We start from the raw sequence: 16,309 nt of genomic DNA, 5'->3' as shown, positions 1-16,309 counted from the left end.
TCTAGTCTAGTCTTGTAACATTCTAACTTAGACTCAAACACTAACTTTAACTTAGTTGTACTCTATTTTTCCACAGGCATGCCCGACAACACTGGCCTGGACCTGGTCTAGCTCATGGCCAAGGTGTCTTGCGAGGAGGACTTGGTCTTCAGGAATATCACATTCCGTAAAGCTGTTTCACGCTACGTGCGCTGCTACTCCCAAGTGAGTGTACTCCCATTTTTAAGTAACCCTGAAACTCATGTCTTTACTTTGCGTATTTGAGTTGATGGGTTTAATATTCAAATCTGCTAAAATGTGGTTGCACTGTTCAGGTAGGTAGGGTTTTGTTAGTCACTTGTACACTCAAATCCTACTCCTAATGCAGGGGTGTCCAAAACACGTCCTGATGACTAATGTCCTCCATTCTCTATTTCCGAATGCTAACGCTTTATACTATACTTCCCTGACAGGCGATTGGATGGTCTATCTTCCTCTTCTTCATTATTTTGGGTGCACTGGGCCGTCTCATCAAGCCCTGCTTCAATGACCATGCCACCAACCTTCGGGCACGCTACTGGAGCAACTACCTGGACATCGAGCAGAAGCCCTTCGACTAGACGTGCGTGCTGCGGTTTTGCCCGCAAGTGCGTGGTGCAGTATTTCGAGGGCATGCGGGAAGACGCAGTGCGAAGACTGCCTCTCTCACCCGAAGTCAGGTACAGGAGGAAAGAAGATATGGTGGAAGAGGAGGAGGAGAGACTCCATGGGATTACCCAGCAGGATCAGATGGATCAGCTGCTTCAAACATGGTTCCAGTGTAAACCTGAGCTGGATGTCACTAGAATGGCCTACAGGCCTAGAGTGTGTGTCACCTGGGAGGACGACAATGGAAAAACCCTCTACTCAGACGTTTAGATGTGTGTGTGATTGTGTAAATAGTACTTATTCGCTTATTACTGTTTTCCATGGGCTGCATAATATAGAGTGTACCTAGAAACTATGTGCCTGGGGGTATTGGATTGTGCTGGGATTTAGACTGACTTGTTCTGCATAGTTCATTTCACATACTGCTCAACTCCATGGATATCAGACAGATGCAAATTAGAGATGGACTGAGTTATTCAACACTTTACATTATGCTAGTTATTCTTCAAAAGGTACCTGGTACTACATGGTGATGGATTTAATGAATCCCAAAGTAATTCATTGGTTACTACTGTGTAATTACCATACATGTGTTTTGGTAAACAACTGGTCATGTCTGTACTGTAAAATAAAGTGCAATTGAATATTGTTTATATTTTATGTGTAGTTTCTTAGATTGTAGTCAGTTGCTCTGAGATAGTAGTCAGCTTGCAGCCACCATGTTGCTCTGTGATCATTCAACATGTGTTTTCAGTTCAAAAAGAAAGAGGAAACCGGAGGGCAGTTCCCGACGATGAGTCACTGAACATGCCCAGACCCCAGACAACACACACGAAGAGGAATGTTTCTCCCCCCTCGAACCTACCAGCATGGACTCTTTGGTACTTTAGGAAATCATATACCCATTTTTGCTTTTACTCACAGATTTTGTTTTTCAACCGTTCTACACAAAGAATGTACCTCAAATATCCTATCTCCCGGCTATAGAATGTAAGTTTGCATGACTTCATTGATTCCAGATTTTCTTCTCTGTTCTTTTCCTGTGGAATCACATGGCTTCTTTTAAGGCTTTAGCTCCACACAGAATGTGCTAGTATGAACCAATGCTAAAGTTATGCAGTTGATCTGCGTCAGTTTACCAGGAAATACATGTATAAACATAATTGTATGTTCTTCGATAAAATGAAATCCATTAGTCAATGAAGTAGGCATTCCCAGTTGTTGCAGCCTCAATTACCAGTGCATAGAATGCTCTTAACACCATATTATCCTACCAGGCAGCTCAGATTACAAAGATCTCATGTATCTCCCTCACTTTCTATAGCGTGACTCCCCAGTGTGCAAGCTCCAAAATAGGAAAACCCTCCATTGCTCTCCAGTGTCAGACAACACACCAAACATTTCAAAATGGCTGCTCTCATCACAGAGAACTTCAAGTTTGTCTCGCTCTTCTTCAAGAGCAAGGACGTAATGATCTTCAATGGCCTGATAGCCCTGGGCACGGTGGCCAGTCAGACCATGTACAACATATTTGCCTTCGACTGCCCGTGCTCCTCCGGGCGGAACTATCTCTATGGCCTGGCAGCCATCGGGGTGCCCGCCCTGGCATTCTACCTCGTTGGCATCATGCTGAATAAGAGTACCTGGGATCTGGTGTCTGAGTGCCGCCTCAGGAGGTGCCGGAAACTATCGGGGGCGGCTGCCTTCGCCGTCCTGGGCACTATCATTGGCAGAGCGGCCGTGGCTCCAGTGACGTGGGCTGTCATCTCACTGTTACGTGGGGAGGCCTATGTCTGTGCCCTCAGTGAGTTTGTGGACCCTTCAACCTTGGAAGGTTTTCCCTCTGGACAGGGGTTAGAGGTCATGGCCAGGTTTCCCTGTAAGTCCACGGTCCCACAGGAGATGCAGGGTTTTTGGGCGGAGATTGAACGCCGGCTGAAGTACGAGTCTCAGGTATTTAATTTGATCTAAATCCACTATTCCATTTTCTTTTCCTGTGTGTTTGATAACACTATGTTTGTGGCATTATAGCTGGTGGAAAGAGGACGTACAAATGCAAATTATTTATCACAGTGTCATTACATTAAATGGCTTATCACTGCCCTTGTGTTTCCTGAATTCGTTTCTTGGCTGTTCGGCTTCTCTTCCTGTGGGGATTTGTCATGGTGTTGTTCCTTTCAGCTGCTAGGGTGGCTGATGGTGGCGGGGATGGCAGTGGTTCTGTTCCTCCTTCTGTGCATGAAGCGCTGCTGCTCTCCCCTGGGCTACCAACAGGAGGCGTACTGGTCCCAGTTCCGCTCCAACGAGCACGACCTCTTCCAGCGCACGGCCGACGTGCACTCCCGTATCCTGGCTGTTGAGAGTGTTAAGAGCTACTTTGGCTTCGTGGCCCTGGAGAAAGAGGAGAAACAGCAGCTGGAGGAGCACCAGAATGCCAGCCCCATCTCTAGTACAGAGTGGAACCGGATCACTGGGATCTGCTTGTACAGAGAGAAAAAGGGATTGCCCCTCTATAGCCGCCTCAACAAGTGGGCCCAGTACAGTGTGGAGAACAACATAGACGCCATGGAGAAAGAGATGGACACTCTGAGCTGACTGGCACTGGACACCCCAGTGTTCTTCAGCCATGATCCTGGGAACCCTGGGAATCCTGGGAGTGCAGGCTTTTGTTCCAGCCCAGCACTGACACATTCAACTAATTAACTTAATAGTCAAGTCCTTGATTAGTTGAAAGAATCAGGTGTGTAAGCACTGGGCTGGAGCAAAAGCATGTCCACCTGATGTGTCCCCAGGACCAGGGTTAAAGAACACTGACCTAGGTAGATTAGTCTTTTACTTGTATTATCCCACATTTGTATTTATTACACCCTTCGGCTAGTGATGGCACCTGATAACTATTGGAAGTAAATTGGAATGGACTCAAATAATGTTCCCAACGTTACACTGTCATTGTTCCCCATTTACTTCCGCTCTCTTCCAGTTTTCAAATGGTTGTAATGGTTGATAAAGGACAATAGTCCAAAGTATTTTTTCTGAGTTTGTGTTCATATGCTTATTGTGACTAGTTTTTTATTTTACTAGGCAAGTCAGTTAAGAACAAATTATTATTTTCAATGACAGCCTAGGAACAGTGGGTTAACTGCCTGTTCAGGGGCAGAACGACAGATTTGTACCTTGTCAGCTTGGGGATTTGAACTTGCAACCTTCCGGTTACTAGTCCAACGCTCTAACCACTAGGCTACCCCACCGCCCTAGTTCCGGGTCCATGTTTAACAGAACATTTTATGGAGGTGTTTTAAACTCCCTCTCAATAAGAGACAAGCTCTCAGACTAGATGGCCTGTTACTGTAACATCCTGCACTTCCAAAAATCAGCTCGTAGACAGAGCACCGTTTTCTCTGTCAGGATTCAGTTCTGTTGCTTTTTTCTTCGTAATTTTCCATAAAAACGACCTATTGTGCCTGTCGTCCTGGGTATCTCTAAGATAGTCGCTAAATCTGTCTGTGTCTGTGTCTGTCTCTGTCTCTTTCTCTCTGTGTGTGTGTGTGTTTATCTGCTTGTCTCTCTGACTATCAGATTCACTGGCTGCCTGATTGTCCGACTGTCAAACCCATCTGATTGTCTGCTTATCTGTATAGGACAGTTATCTGATCTCATCATGAGAGGCCTCAGTTGCTCGCGGGGCTGAGTACCCATATGCCCTCCCCACCCCCGGCCCATCCCTGGTCTAGAAGCCGTTCATGTGTACCTATCTGTTTGCCTGTTTGTCCTCATGTCTGTCTATGTTACCATTGTCGAGTTCCTGCCCAACTGCATTGCATCAACCAATAGTTGCGTGCCACCACTGCCACGTCATTGACTGTGTAGTCAAGCATCAGATTGCTATATCAAATGATGTGGTTAGCTGATATGTTGCATGTATCCATGCGTTGTAAGCTCTGGCATGGCGTCTGCAATGTAGTCGACCAGGAACTCAACCCATCTGTCTGCCTGCTGTCTGCCTGCTTGCCTTTCTGCCTATCTGCCTATTTGGCTCCTGCTCTGTTGTCGCCTAGTAATAGCTTATAGCTGGAAAGAGGGCAGGGGAGGGAGGGAAGTAAAAGGAGAGGGAAAGTGAGCAAGGCAGAGAGAAAGGAGGGGACGGGTGAAAGTAGAGCTGTGATGCAGACAGCGAATCACATGAGCAGGGATATGTTTACAAACTGAGCTGAGGAGGCGTGCTCACTTGCTCCATTATGAGGAAGCAGGACTGAGAGCCAAGAGAGAAAAAGAGAGACTGGGACCAGAGGAGAGGTGCTGCCTGGGTTAAACTTAGCAGTGTTAGGCTCATTTTTTCTCTCTTTTTTTTCACCTCCTCTTTGTCTGTTTTGAAGGGGGGGGGGGAGCAGATGGCTGGGGCTGACAGAGCAGAGAGCACAACACCAGTGCGGGCATGAGGAGCTGCTTTCACAGGAACACTGGGCACTGCAGGGAGCCATTCGCGTCTTTCCTTTGTTTCCCATAATTGGCAGAGGCAGGTTTTAACAGCAAGCGAGGAAATCTATGTCGAGACGAAGGAGGAGGCAGAGAGAAAGAGAGAGAAGGAGAGTAAAACAGAGGACCTCAAAGTTGCAGGGGAGGTAGGGGTAAGCCTTGTGACAATGTTTCTCTCCTTTTGGACTATTAACAATGACTTTGATGTGTCTTTAACCTGCCAGGTTTGGATGTTTATATCCTAGTATAAACAACGCTATGATCCGGATATCTTTTTGTTTATTTGAAGAGTGGAGCCATTGCAACACGGCTGTATTTGATTCCACAATACCTTTTCACATTTGTTTTGAGCTTGATTTTTGATTGAAAAAAGTACCTATCAATTCCTGATGACATTGTTGCTTGATTATTCACATCATGCTTACCTAAATCATCACAAAGAAGAGTTGATTTCAACAATGAGTGACTTGTTTTTGTAATGTATAACTGGAAAACAGACCATCATCCACAAGCGATTTTCTTGAGGAACTGAGAGTTTTTTCCCAAAGGGATTGACTCAGCCTACAAACACAACAAGGATTGAGTAATCAGTCCTTTTCATTGGGGACAGGAGAGTTTGGACTCACGTCATTGTCTGGAAGACAGTGACTTATCTGGGGACAATCTCCTCAATCTGTCTGCACCCCAACAAACAAAGACCTAGGACTGGTTGTGACCGCAGACACAGTGACCCTAGTGGTCGTGATTGACTTCAGACGTTTTCACCCCAATCCACTGGTACCCTGGGTCTCTGGCCATCTGGAAGCTGTTTTCATGCACCCGGTCCGGTGGTGTAACGGTGAGTATGTCCTTCCAATGTTTCGTCGCGTAACAATGACCTTTGTGTTTGTGGTGTAACAATGTGTTGTCACGTTACAATTGGTTTGCATCTGAGTGGATACGACTCTTATGGTCCTGCCTGTTTTGTGTGCCTTTCTTTTTAACGCTGAGCCCTAAACACTCTCCCAGACATCATGTGTTCACAGAGTGGCCTACCTCTTAGAGCTTGACTATCAATGATTTACTAACATCCTCCTAAGATTACAGATGCCCCCCACCCCTCTCACCCAAACCCAGCACTTCACCCCCTCAGAGACAGAGCAGGTGGAATGGCCCTTCTGGCCTGACCTTCACACAGGCAAAGAGGGACCTTTGACCCAGAAAGTACTCTACTCATTGTGGGACTATGGGTGGTATTAGACCTTAGGGTTGCTCAACATTCTCTCCCTAGATAGTTCTGCTGATGACGGTCTAAAATGGCTGCATGGACTGAAAGAACCCAATTCCCCATCTCCCCTCAGAGCACGCACACACACACACACACACACACACATACACACACACACACACACACACACACACACACACACCCACACACACACACACGCACGCACGCACGCCTAAACGTCTGAGTAGAGGGTTTTTCCATTGTGGTCCTCCCAGGTGACACACACTCTAGGCCTGTAGGCCATTCTTGTGACATCCAGCTCTCTCTCACACACACACAGTAAAATGATTCATGCCAAGTGTTGACCAGCATCCACCTGTAAAGAAATTAACTGTGAGAACTGTTAGAACCCCCTGGACTTATGATGAATTGAAGCATTTTATGGTTCAAATAAATTATCCAAAGGAGGAGGCAAACAAGTCAGACTGCTCAGTTGATTGGTTGACATACTGTAAATTGAGAAAAGTTGTGACCAAACTTAACAAAAAAAGAAAGAAATTATATTACCAAACAAAGATAAATGACATAAAACACAATGTAAAAAAAACTTTGGAGTACCTTAAATGATATCATGGGCAGAAAATCCAATTCATCTCCATCGTTCATTGAAGATGATGGGTCATTTATAACAAAACCTTTCGTTTTTGCCAATCATTTCGATGCCTATTTCACTAGTAAAGTGGAAAAACCTAGAAGTGAAATGATAACATTGAATAGTGAACTATCATATTACGATCAAATAATGAAATTTGAATTTGGTCAAGTTATTGTGGGAGAGGTGGAAAAACCATTGTTATCCATCAATAATGATAAGCCACCAGGTATAGACAACCTAGATGGGAAACTATTGAGAATGCTAGCAGACTATATTGCCACGCATATTTGCTATGTCTTTAACCAAAGCCTAAAATGAGTGTGTCTGTCCACAGGCATGAAAGGAAGCTAAATTAATTCCTTTGTCTAAAAATAGTAAAGCACCCTTTGCTGGTGCTAACAGCCACACAATCAGTGTGCTGCCTATTCTCAACTTGTACTGCACTAACTTAGATGATTGATGATTGGTTAAAAGAAATTGATAATAAGATGATAGTTGGAGCAGTATTGTTAGATTTCAGTGCAACCATTGATGTTATTGATCATAAACTGTCATTGAAAAAAATCACTTGCTAACAGGAAGTCCCATTGAGACCAAGGTCTCCTTTACAAGAGTGACCTGCATTTTACAATTGATACATTTTATAGAATACAAGCAACAGTTAAAATACACAAAAATACACACAAATCTCAGTTACAATCCTCGATAACATCTACATCTCTCAGCTATCAGGTATTCTATTTCTACCCTAAACTGCCTGAGCGGCTACAAAACATTTAATTTCAACAAGATCTGCAGATTGTCCCAGCATTGAGGTGCATCAAAACAAAAAGCGGATCTACATCACCTGCCATCACATGGTTGGAGAGTTATTTATCCAATCGAACCCAGAGAGTGTTCTTCAATGGAAGCTTGTCTAACATCAGATATGTACAGTGAGGTGTCCTTCAGGGAAGTTCCCTTGGGCCATTGCTCTTCTCTATTTTTACAAATGATGCCACACTCTACATGTCAGCAGAACCTCAACTGGAGTTGTATATTAAAGGGTGTGACTATTGAGCAAGTTGAGGAAGCTAAACTCCTAGGTATAACATTGGATGGTCAATTATCATGGGCAAGACATATTGACACACAGTTGAAGTCGGAAGTTTACATACACTTAGGTTGGAGTCATTACAACTAGATTTTCAACCACTCCACTCTTGTTAACAAACTATAGTTTTGGCAAGTCGGTTAGGACATCTACTTTGTGCATGACACAAGTATTTTTCCAACAATTGTTTACAGACAGATTATTTCACGTATAATTCACTGTATCACAATTTCAGTGGGTCAGAAGTTTACATACACTAAGTTGACTGTGCCTTTAAACAGCCTGGAAAATTCCAGAATATGATGTCATGGCTTTCGAAACTTCTGATAGGCTAATTGACATCATTTGAGTCAATTGGAGGTGTACCTGTGGATGTATTTCAAGGCCTACCTTCAAACTCAGTGCCTCTTTGCTTGACATCATGGGAAAATCTAAATAAATCCGCCAAGACCTCAGAAAAAAAGATTGAAGACCTCCACAAGTCTGGTTCATCCTTGGGAGCAATTTCCAAATGCCTGAATGTACCACATTCATCTATACAAACAATAGTACGCAAGTATAAACACCATGGGACCACGCAGCCGTCATACCGCTCAGGAAGGAGACGCTTTCTGTCTCCCAGAGATGAACGTACTTTGGTGCAAAAAGTGCAAATCAATCCCAGAACAACAGCAAAGGACCTTATGAAGATTATGAAGATATTTTGCTTTTAGATGTTTAATTATAGGGATAGAGTTTGTGTTTAAAGGACCATGAATTGAGAGAATATGTGGTTGTGGAATATTTCTGTGCTGGAGACATTGGTTATGGAAATGTTTCGTAACAGATTAGCCTCCAAGGAATGTTACTAAAGTGTTTTTCTTGTTGTCATTATGTAGTGCCTGGCTTCTGGGGTGGCCTTCAGACATGGGACACACACACACACACACACACATCACACACACAGGCCTTAATGGGGGAGCTGGTCCAACACACACCCCACTCCCACTGACAGCTCACTTTTCAGTTGAAGTAACTTAGTACTTTGTGTAAAGTTTGTGCAACTCAATGAAGTTCAACAATGGAAGTAGTGTTATATTGATATTTGAAACAAGAAGCTGCTGAGTGGCTAACAGTATGCAATATGCATGCCAGCCTTGGGAGCACACATGCAATGAGATTAACCACAAGTCCAGTGCTGGCCAGACAGACAATGTGCAGCCTACTGCACAGTATAAAATAATACAAAACATTTATGCTAATAAGACATTCCAAATTCCACATTTCATTTGATTCAGTCTGTTTCAGATGTAAAACATCCTCTGTGCACTTAGTAGATGAACACACCAACACACACACACCACTTCATGTTTTGAAATGCCACATGTAAAACATACTAATTCCTCGAATGCATAACCTCCTCTCTACATTTTATGTGAAACACACAAGTCACTGAAATGTGCTTCAGAATCCATTATTGAGAATGACGCACGCACTGAACTCTTGTCTTTTGTGTGTGAGGACAGAAGGGCCTGTAGAGTTTGGTCAAGTAGACTCAAGGCTCTCTGTCTTCTTCCTCTCTCTGTCTTCCTCCTCTCAGGATGTCTGTGCGGTTTAAGATCGCAGATCTCAGACCCTTACGGCAAGATGACATCGGAAGACATCTACAACCTGCCCCTCAACGTGTACATCATCATCCTGGGCATCGGCCTCTTCATCTTCATGCTCAGCCTGATCTTCTGCTGCTACATGTTCAGGTGAGGCTCACCTACATTCTTGGAAAAAAAGGGTTCAATAAAGGTTCTACGGTTGTCCCCAGATGAGAACCCTTTCTGTTTCCAGGTAAAAAACCTTTTTGGTTCCAGGTAGAACCATTTGGGTTCCATGTAGACCCTCTGTGGAAAGGGCTCTACAGGGAACCCAAACAGTTCTACCTGGAACCAAAATAGTTCTAGCTGGAGCCAACAAGGGTTCTTCAAAGGGTTCTCCTATGTGGACAGCCGGAGAACCCGCATACTGTAGGTTCTAGATAACACTTTTTTTTCTAAGACTGTAGGGGCAATATCATTAAGCAAGGTCAATGACTTATGGGCTTGGTACTCTCAGTAACCCATAGTCAGCTGTAGCTTTCTTTATAGACAACAACGTTAAAAAACTTCTTTGGGAAGTACAACCCTGAGGCTGACACAATTCTTTTTTATTTTTTTAACCTTTATTTAACTAGGCAAGTCAGTTAATAACAAATTCTTATTTTCAGTGGCAGCCTAGGAACAGTGGGTTAACTGCCTTGTTCAGGGGCAGAACGACAGATTTGACCTTGTCAGGTCGGGGATTCAATTTTGCAACCTTTCGGTTACTAGTCCAACGCTCTAACCACTAGGCTACCTGCTGCCCCAATCAGGTAGTACAATAGGTTTTAAACGGCAATGTGATCAATGCTAGGTGTTGAACAACCTCATGACATCATCAGCTGCCAGGCTTTTTTGTTAAGACTGTGTTTCAACCTGGAGCTAAATGTGTTTTTTTGGCCAAATCTGAGGCAATGTTTTCTACACTTTCTTGTTGTTCAGATAAAGAACCAAAAAGACATACGGAAATGTGCTCCTGATCAAGTGCTTTGCAGCTGTAGCACAGCTAAGTGTAGACCACATTGTGACTTGCATTTGACATTCATGTGAATACTATAGGGAAAACTGGTCTCCATGCCGACACATTGGGCAAGATGAGACATGATATGATAGAGAGATGAGATGTACTGAAGAAAAATATAAAAGCAACATGCAACAATTTCAAATATTTTACTGAGTTACAGTTTATAGAAGGAAATCAGTCAATTGAAATCTAATCTTTGGATGTCACAACTATGAATACAGATATGCATCTGATCAACCTAATATGGAATTATGTCCAAAATAATATTTGAAAATCCCTTTTTATAATTCTGTTTCAGGTTAAGGCGACAAGGCACAAGGGAGCAATACGGATATAATGAGGTAATTTCATCTTTGAATAAAAACATTTTTTGTAAAAACGTTTTATATTGAACCTTTATTTAACTAGGCAAGTCAGTTAAGAACTAATGCTTATTTACAATGACGGCCTAACCCGGCCAAACCCGGACAGCGCTTGGCCAATTGTGCGCCACCCTATGGGACTCCCAATCACGGCCGGATGTGATACAGTCTGGATTTTTTTGTAGTGTCAGACATACAGACACTAAATAAAACTCTTCAAAAAAGTTGTACATTTCTCAATTCATGATGGCCTTGATCTTTTGCATCTTGGCAGCTTTGGATCGGCAAATGTTGTTGTTGACGTATTTATGTTCATTTATAAAGCTGTTCTTTTGTTTTTCTTTTATTGTATAAAATAGTTCCCTCTGTCACATATATGCATCTTTGTTTCTAGGTTGTTTTGAAAGGAGCAGGAAAGAAACTGAGTCTTCTTGGAGTAAGTTGACTTCATTGGTCCAGCTATGCACTTTACAAATAAAAAACATTTTGTTTCAGCAGGGGGATAGAATATTGGCCCTGGCCTTAGAGGGTTATGGTGGGGAGTGAGAGAGTTTGTTTTTTGAAGGAGTGTTGACGTGATCTCTTTCCCATCCTACAGCAGACCTGTGCAGTGTGCTTAGAACAGTTCAAAAGCAGAGACGAACTTGGAGTGTGTCCCTGCTCACATGCCTTCCACAAGAAGTAAGTCCCTTCCCAAAATTGTAATGTAAAAAAAAACAGAGACGAAAACCATAATAAAACCCTCCAGGTGTAGTGTCAAGGTGACAGGCATTTACTGTCTGTGTGACTTTGTCATTTGACGATATGAGCCTGTTTACCCCTAACACAAGCCATCTGCCTCTCCCTAGTCCAGAGGTGTCAAACATATGCAAGCCCGTTCAATTTGGCCCGCGTGTGTTTTGAGTTTTAAAAAATTTATTGAGTGTGTTGCCGAAATGAGCATAAAAAAATCCCAAAACAATTTCTTTCAAATTTCGACGCCGATGAAATATAACACATTTTCAGTGCCGCCTCATTGAAGACTGAATGTGGCCCCCGGGGCAAAATGAGTTTGACACCCCTGCCCTGGTCTAATGACTTCTCTCACAGGATATGTTTGACATGTTAGTAGCCAATGGCCTATATAGTAATATGCAGGGTGGTGTGTACAGTTTAACCTTCCCTGAATTGTTATATTATTAACTGTCTACAGTGTGGTTACAATGTGCAAATAGTAGAAGTACAAATGGCAAGGGGAAAATAAATAGCCACATAAATATAACTAGATAAATATGTGCTCCATCGGTTGCCCTAAAATTATCGCAACAGGTCACAGGTCACACTTATTGCTGCGATGATCGCACACTGCGGTATTTTACCTAACAGATAATGGAGCTTATCAATATCTTTTGGATCCTAGAAATCTGAGGGAAATATGTGTGTCTCATATCGTCATATATTTGTCCGAAGGTGCAGCTCAGTTTCCACCACATTTTGTGGGCATTGGGCACACATTTCGTCTCTTGAGAGCCAGGTCTGCCGATGGCGGCCTCTCCCAATAGCAAGGCTAAGCTCACACTCTGCACATTGTAAATATTTTCCTCTGTTTTCTGTCAGTCTCTCTCTCTTTCTCTCTCTCTCTCTCTCTCTCTCTCTCTCTCTCTCTCTCTCTCTCTCTCTCTCTCTCTCTCTCTCTCTCTCTCTCTCTCTCTCTGTATGTCTATAATGTAATACCTTCCTCGCTCTGCCCCCATGCAGGTGTCTGTTAAAATGGCTGGAGATCCGCAGTGTCTGCCCTATGTGCAACAAACCTATCTGCCGTTTGCAGCCAGACCCCCCACAGGGTGCAGAGAGGCCCCAGAGCCCAATGGAGGTGTGAGAGGAGAGAAGGACCCCACCACAGCACCTCAACACCACTAACTACAGTCCCAACCTGCCTCTCCCAGACCACCTGACCCCTAAAAATCGCACCCTGGTCCAGGTGAAGGGAATCAGGCATTCCATCCTGACCTCTCCCATATATCCTAGTTCTGACAGACTATTTAAATCCACTCCATTCTTTGAAGGTGTTAGTGCCCTGCAGGTGTGTGTGAGATAAGACTTTAAAGTGGAACTCATAGAACAATATTGGGGGACAAACTGACAAACTGTCAGTACCCTCCATCCCATGTTGCCAATTGAAGATAGGGTGTCTGATTGGTCGATGAGTAACATAGGACCTGGATGGAGGTGACACCCACATACCACGCTCATAGCTGCCAATATGGGCCAACGAGGTATCCAGCTATGACATAGGGTACAGTGACCCTGTCTCTAAATAACACATCAGGGTCATTCTTGATTTGCAGTGCCTTTTGGGCATGGCATTTTGGAAGACATTTACTTCATTTTTGTTTAGTTGTTTTTATTTAAATGTATTTGGGTATATCTTCCCATTCTAAATAAATGAATATGGCCGATTAATGACTTTAAGTCCTTTTGACGATAACCTTCTGCCACCGCTAGGAGTAGTAACACCAATGATGCCATTATCGTATGTCAGAAAGTGCAACCATTCTGCCTGCACTGTCGGTTGAGGGACGGGCATCACGTAGGAGTGACCTACCTGTCGGAAGACAATGCAATGTTGGTAATACCAATGACACATTTTTTGTAATTGAGGATTTTCTTAAATGGAGACCACAGCTGCTCGGATGTAATGTCATTTAACCCTTAATTTACTCAAGTTATATGATTGATTGTTCACAATGTAATTTCTCTTCATTTCAATTGATTAGCCTAACACGAATAATACTTTATTTAGACACACCATGTTATAACACTCTAAAAGGGTGTGAATATCTAACAACTTTCTTTAATATAGACTACTCCTCTGATAAGAGTTTTTCTTGGAGAGAATGCTCAAGGTCCAAGTATATCTTTTGTGTAATGAGTAATCTCAGAAACCCCGAACTAAAATCTTACGTAATTGCGTCAGATGCTCGATTAGATTCTGGAGGAGATGTATTAGGAAAGATACTAACACGACTAGTGAAGTCTCTTTAAACAATGCATTAAAGATACAGTTTTGCAGTAGAAAGGACTTGCATTATGTTTTATCATTAATAAACAGTTCAATATAAACAAAAAATGTGTATGATGTGTAACTATTTGTCATAAAGTGTTTTTCATGGTTGAAAAGCTGAGGGACGCAAATGCCATCGCAATTCAATGAAATATATAGTCTTTAAGTTATTTCTAAGGAATTGTTTTGTATTATAACTGACTTTCAATAAAGTGTAGTGTTTCAGTGATATTGAGAACTCTGATGTCATTCATTCTTTAGCATTAAGCATGCAAATGTTGTATATTCAGCTGACCCTGCATGGCCTTAGCTGTGCTCCACTGAATCCACTGAACTATACTGAACAAAAATATAAATGCAACATAAAGTGTTTCATGAGCTGAAATAAAAGATGCCAGAAATGTCCTATACTCACAAAAAGTATTATTTCTAAAAACAGTGAGCATTTCTCCTTTGTCAAGATAATCCATCCATCTGACAGGTGTGGTATATCAAGAAGCTGATTAAACAGCATGATCATGACAAATACCCAGCTTGTGCGGGGGACAATAAAGGCCACTCTAAAATGGGCAGATTTGTCACACAACACAATGCCACAGATGTCTCAAGTTTTGAGGGAGCATGAAATTGGCATTTTGACTGCAGGAATGTCCACCAGAGCTGTTGCCAGAAAATGTTATGTTCATTTCTCTACCATAAGCCGGCTTCAACATCGTTTTAGAGAATTTGGCAGTATGTCCAATAAAGCCCTTTTGTAGAGAAAAACGTATTCTGATTGGCTGGGCCTGGTTCCCCAGTGGGTGGACCTGGCTCCCAAGTGTGTAGGCCTATGCCGTCCCAGGCCCACCCATGGATGCGCCCCTGCCCAGTCATGTGAAATCCATAGATTAAGGCCTAATGATTTTATTTCAATTGACTGATTTTGCTTATATGAACTGTAATCTTTGAATTTGTTGCATGTTGCGTTTATATTTTTGTTCAGTATAAGTACTGCTTGACTATCGTGAACTTCTGTGAACAGAAAATAGATTAATGCTAAATATCCACAACCAAGATGGGCTGGATTTATAATATTATGTCCTTGCCTTCAAGTTTGTCTTCACCTTCATCTTCAAATATTCAGTGAATTGGTCGGTGGATACAAACTCTGACTGTAATAGGTCTGGGTGTAGCTGGTGCAGAGGAGTCAGGCGCAGTAATACACGTAAATTTACTCAAGACTTACAAATCAAGTCGATATTACTGAGCCCACAATACGGACCGTAAATACAACAAACAACAACTCACAAACAAACTTGGGGGAACAGAGGGTTAAATAATGAACAAGTAATTGGGGGATAAAAACCAGGTGTGTAAGACAAAGACAAAACAAATGGAAAGTGAAAAGTGGATCAGCGATAGCTAGAAGGCCGGTGACGTCGACCGCCGAACGCGCCCGAACAAAGAGAGGGGCCGACTTCAGGCAGAAGTCGTGACACTGACCCAAGATTGAACCATGATTTTGTAGTGAATCCAATTTTGGAATATTTTTTTCCTTCCTGACTTGACTGTTCTAAGCATCTTGAGACACTTTCCAGTATCCAATCATACATAATCAGTGCAGCTGGTTCCAAACCTACTCCAACCAATTATTATAATTTTTAAATTTTTAATTTCACCTTTATTTAACCAGGTAAGCCAGTTGAGAACAAGTTCTCATTTACAACTGCGACTTGGCCAAGATAAAGCAAAGCAGTGCGACAAAAACAACACAGAGTTACACATGGGATAAACATTAGTACAGTCAATAACACAAAAGAAAAATAGGCATACAGTGTGTGCAAATGAAGTAAGGAGGTAAGGCAATAAATAGGCCAATAGTGGCGAAGTATTTACAATTTAGCAATTTACACTGGAGTGATATATGTGCAGATAAGGATGTGCAAGTAGAAATACTGTTATGCAAAGGAGCAGAAAAACAAAAACAAATATGGGGATGAGGTAGGTAGTTGGTTGGATGGGCTATTTACAGATGGGCTGTGTACAGCTGCAGCGATCGGTAAGCTGCTCTGACAGCTGACGCTTAAAGTTAGTAAGCCTCCAACTTCAGTGATTTTGCAATTTGTTCCAGTCATTGGCAGCAGACAACTGGAAGGGAAGGTGGCCAAAGCAGGAGTTGGCTTTGGGGATGACCAGTGAAATATACCTGCTGGAGCTTGTGCTACGGGTGGGTATTGCT

The 16,309-nt window shown here is 42.7% G+C and overlaps 2 protein-coding genes and 1 pseudogene across 2 annotated transcripts; all 3 read left to right on the top strand.

Moving 5' to 3' along the window:
* Nucleotides 1-87: 87 nt before the first annotated feature.
* LOC112253522 lies at nucleotides 88-1,278 on the top strand (annotated as a pseudogene).
* Nucleotides 1,279-1,424: 146 nt separating this feature from the next.
* calhm2.1 (calcium homeostasis modulator family member 2, tandem duplicate 1) lies at nucleotides 1,425-3,663 on the top strand. Its single transcript, XM_024425394.2, has 3 exons — nucleotides 1,425-1,617; nucleotides 1,952-2,580; nucleotides 2,809-3,663. Exons 2-3 carry the CDS (start codon nucleotides 2,035-2,037, stop codon nucleotides 3,220-3,222), a joined length of 960 nt encoding a protein of 319 aa, XP_024281162.1. The 5' UTR covers nucleotides 1,425-1,617; nucleotides 1,952-2,034; the 3' UTR covers nucleotides 3,223-3,663.
* Nucleotides 3,664-4,746: 1,083 nt separating this feature from the next.
* LOC112252945 (RING finger protein 122) lies at nucleotides 4,747-14,320 on the top strand. Its single transcript, XM_024424666.2, has 6 exons — nucleotides 4,747-5,938; nucleotides 9,635-9,791; nucleotides 10,985-11,027; nucleotides 11,443-11,484; nucleotides 11,647-11,729; nucleotides 12,786-14,320. Exons 1-6 carry the CDS (start codon nucleotides 5,914-5,916, stop codon nucleotides 12,904-12,906), a joined length of 471 nt encoding a protein of 156 aa, XP_024280434.1. The 5' UTR covers nucleotides 4,747-5,913; the 3' UTR covers nucleotides 12,907-14,320.
* The last annotated feature ends 1,989 nt before the right edge of the window (nucleotides 14,321-16,309 follow it).

The sequence above is a fragment of the Oncorhynchus tshawytscha genome, linkage group LG06 (genome assembly GCF_018296145.1).
Source record: "Oncorhynchus tshawytscha isolate Ot180627B linkage group LG06, Otsh_v2.0, whole genome shotgun sequence".
Lineage (NCBI taxonomy): Eukaryota > Metazoa > Chordata > Actinopteri > Salmoniformes > Salmonidae > Oncorhynchus > Oncorhynchus tshawytscha.
Note: the sequence above shows the minus strand (reverse complement) of the source record. Positions and strands in the feature narration are given on the sequence as shown.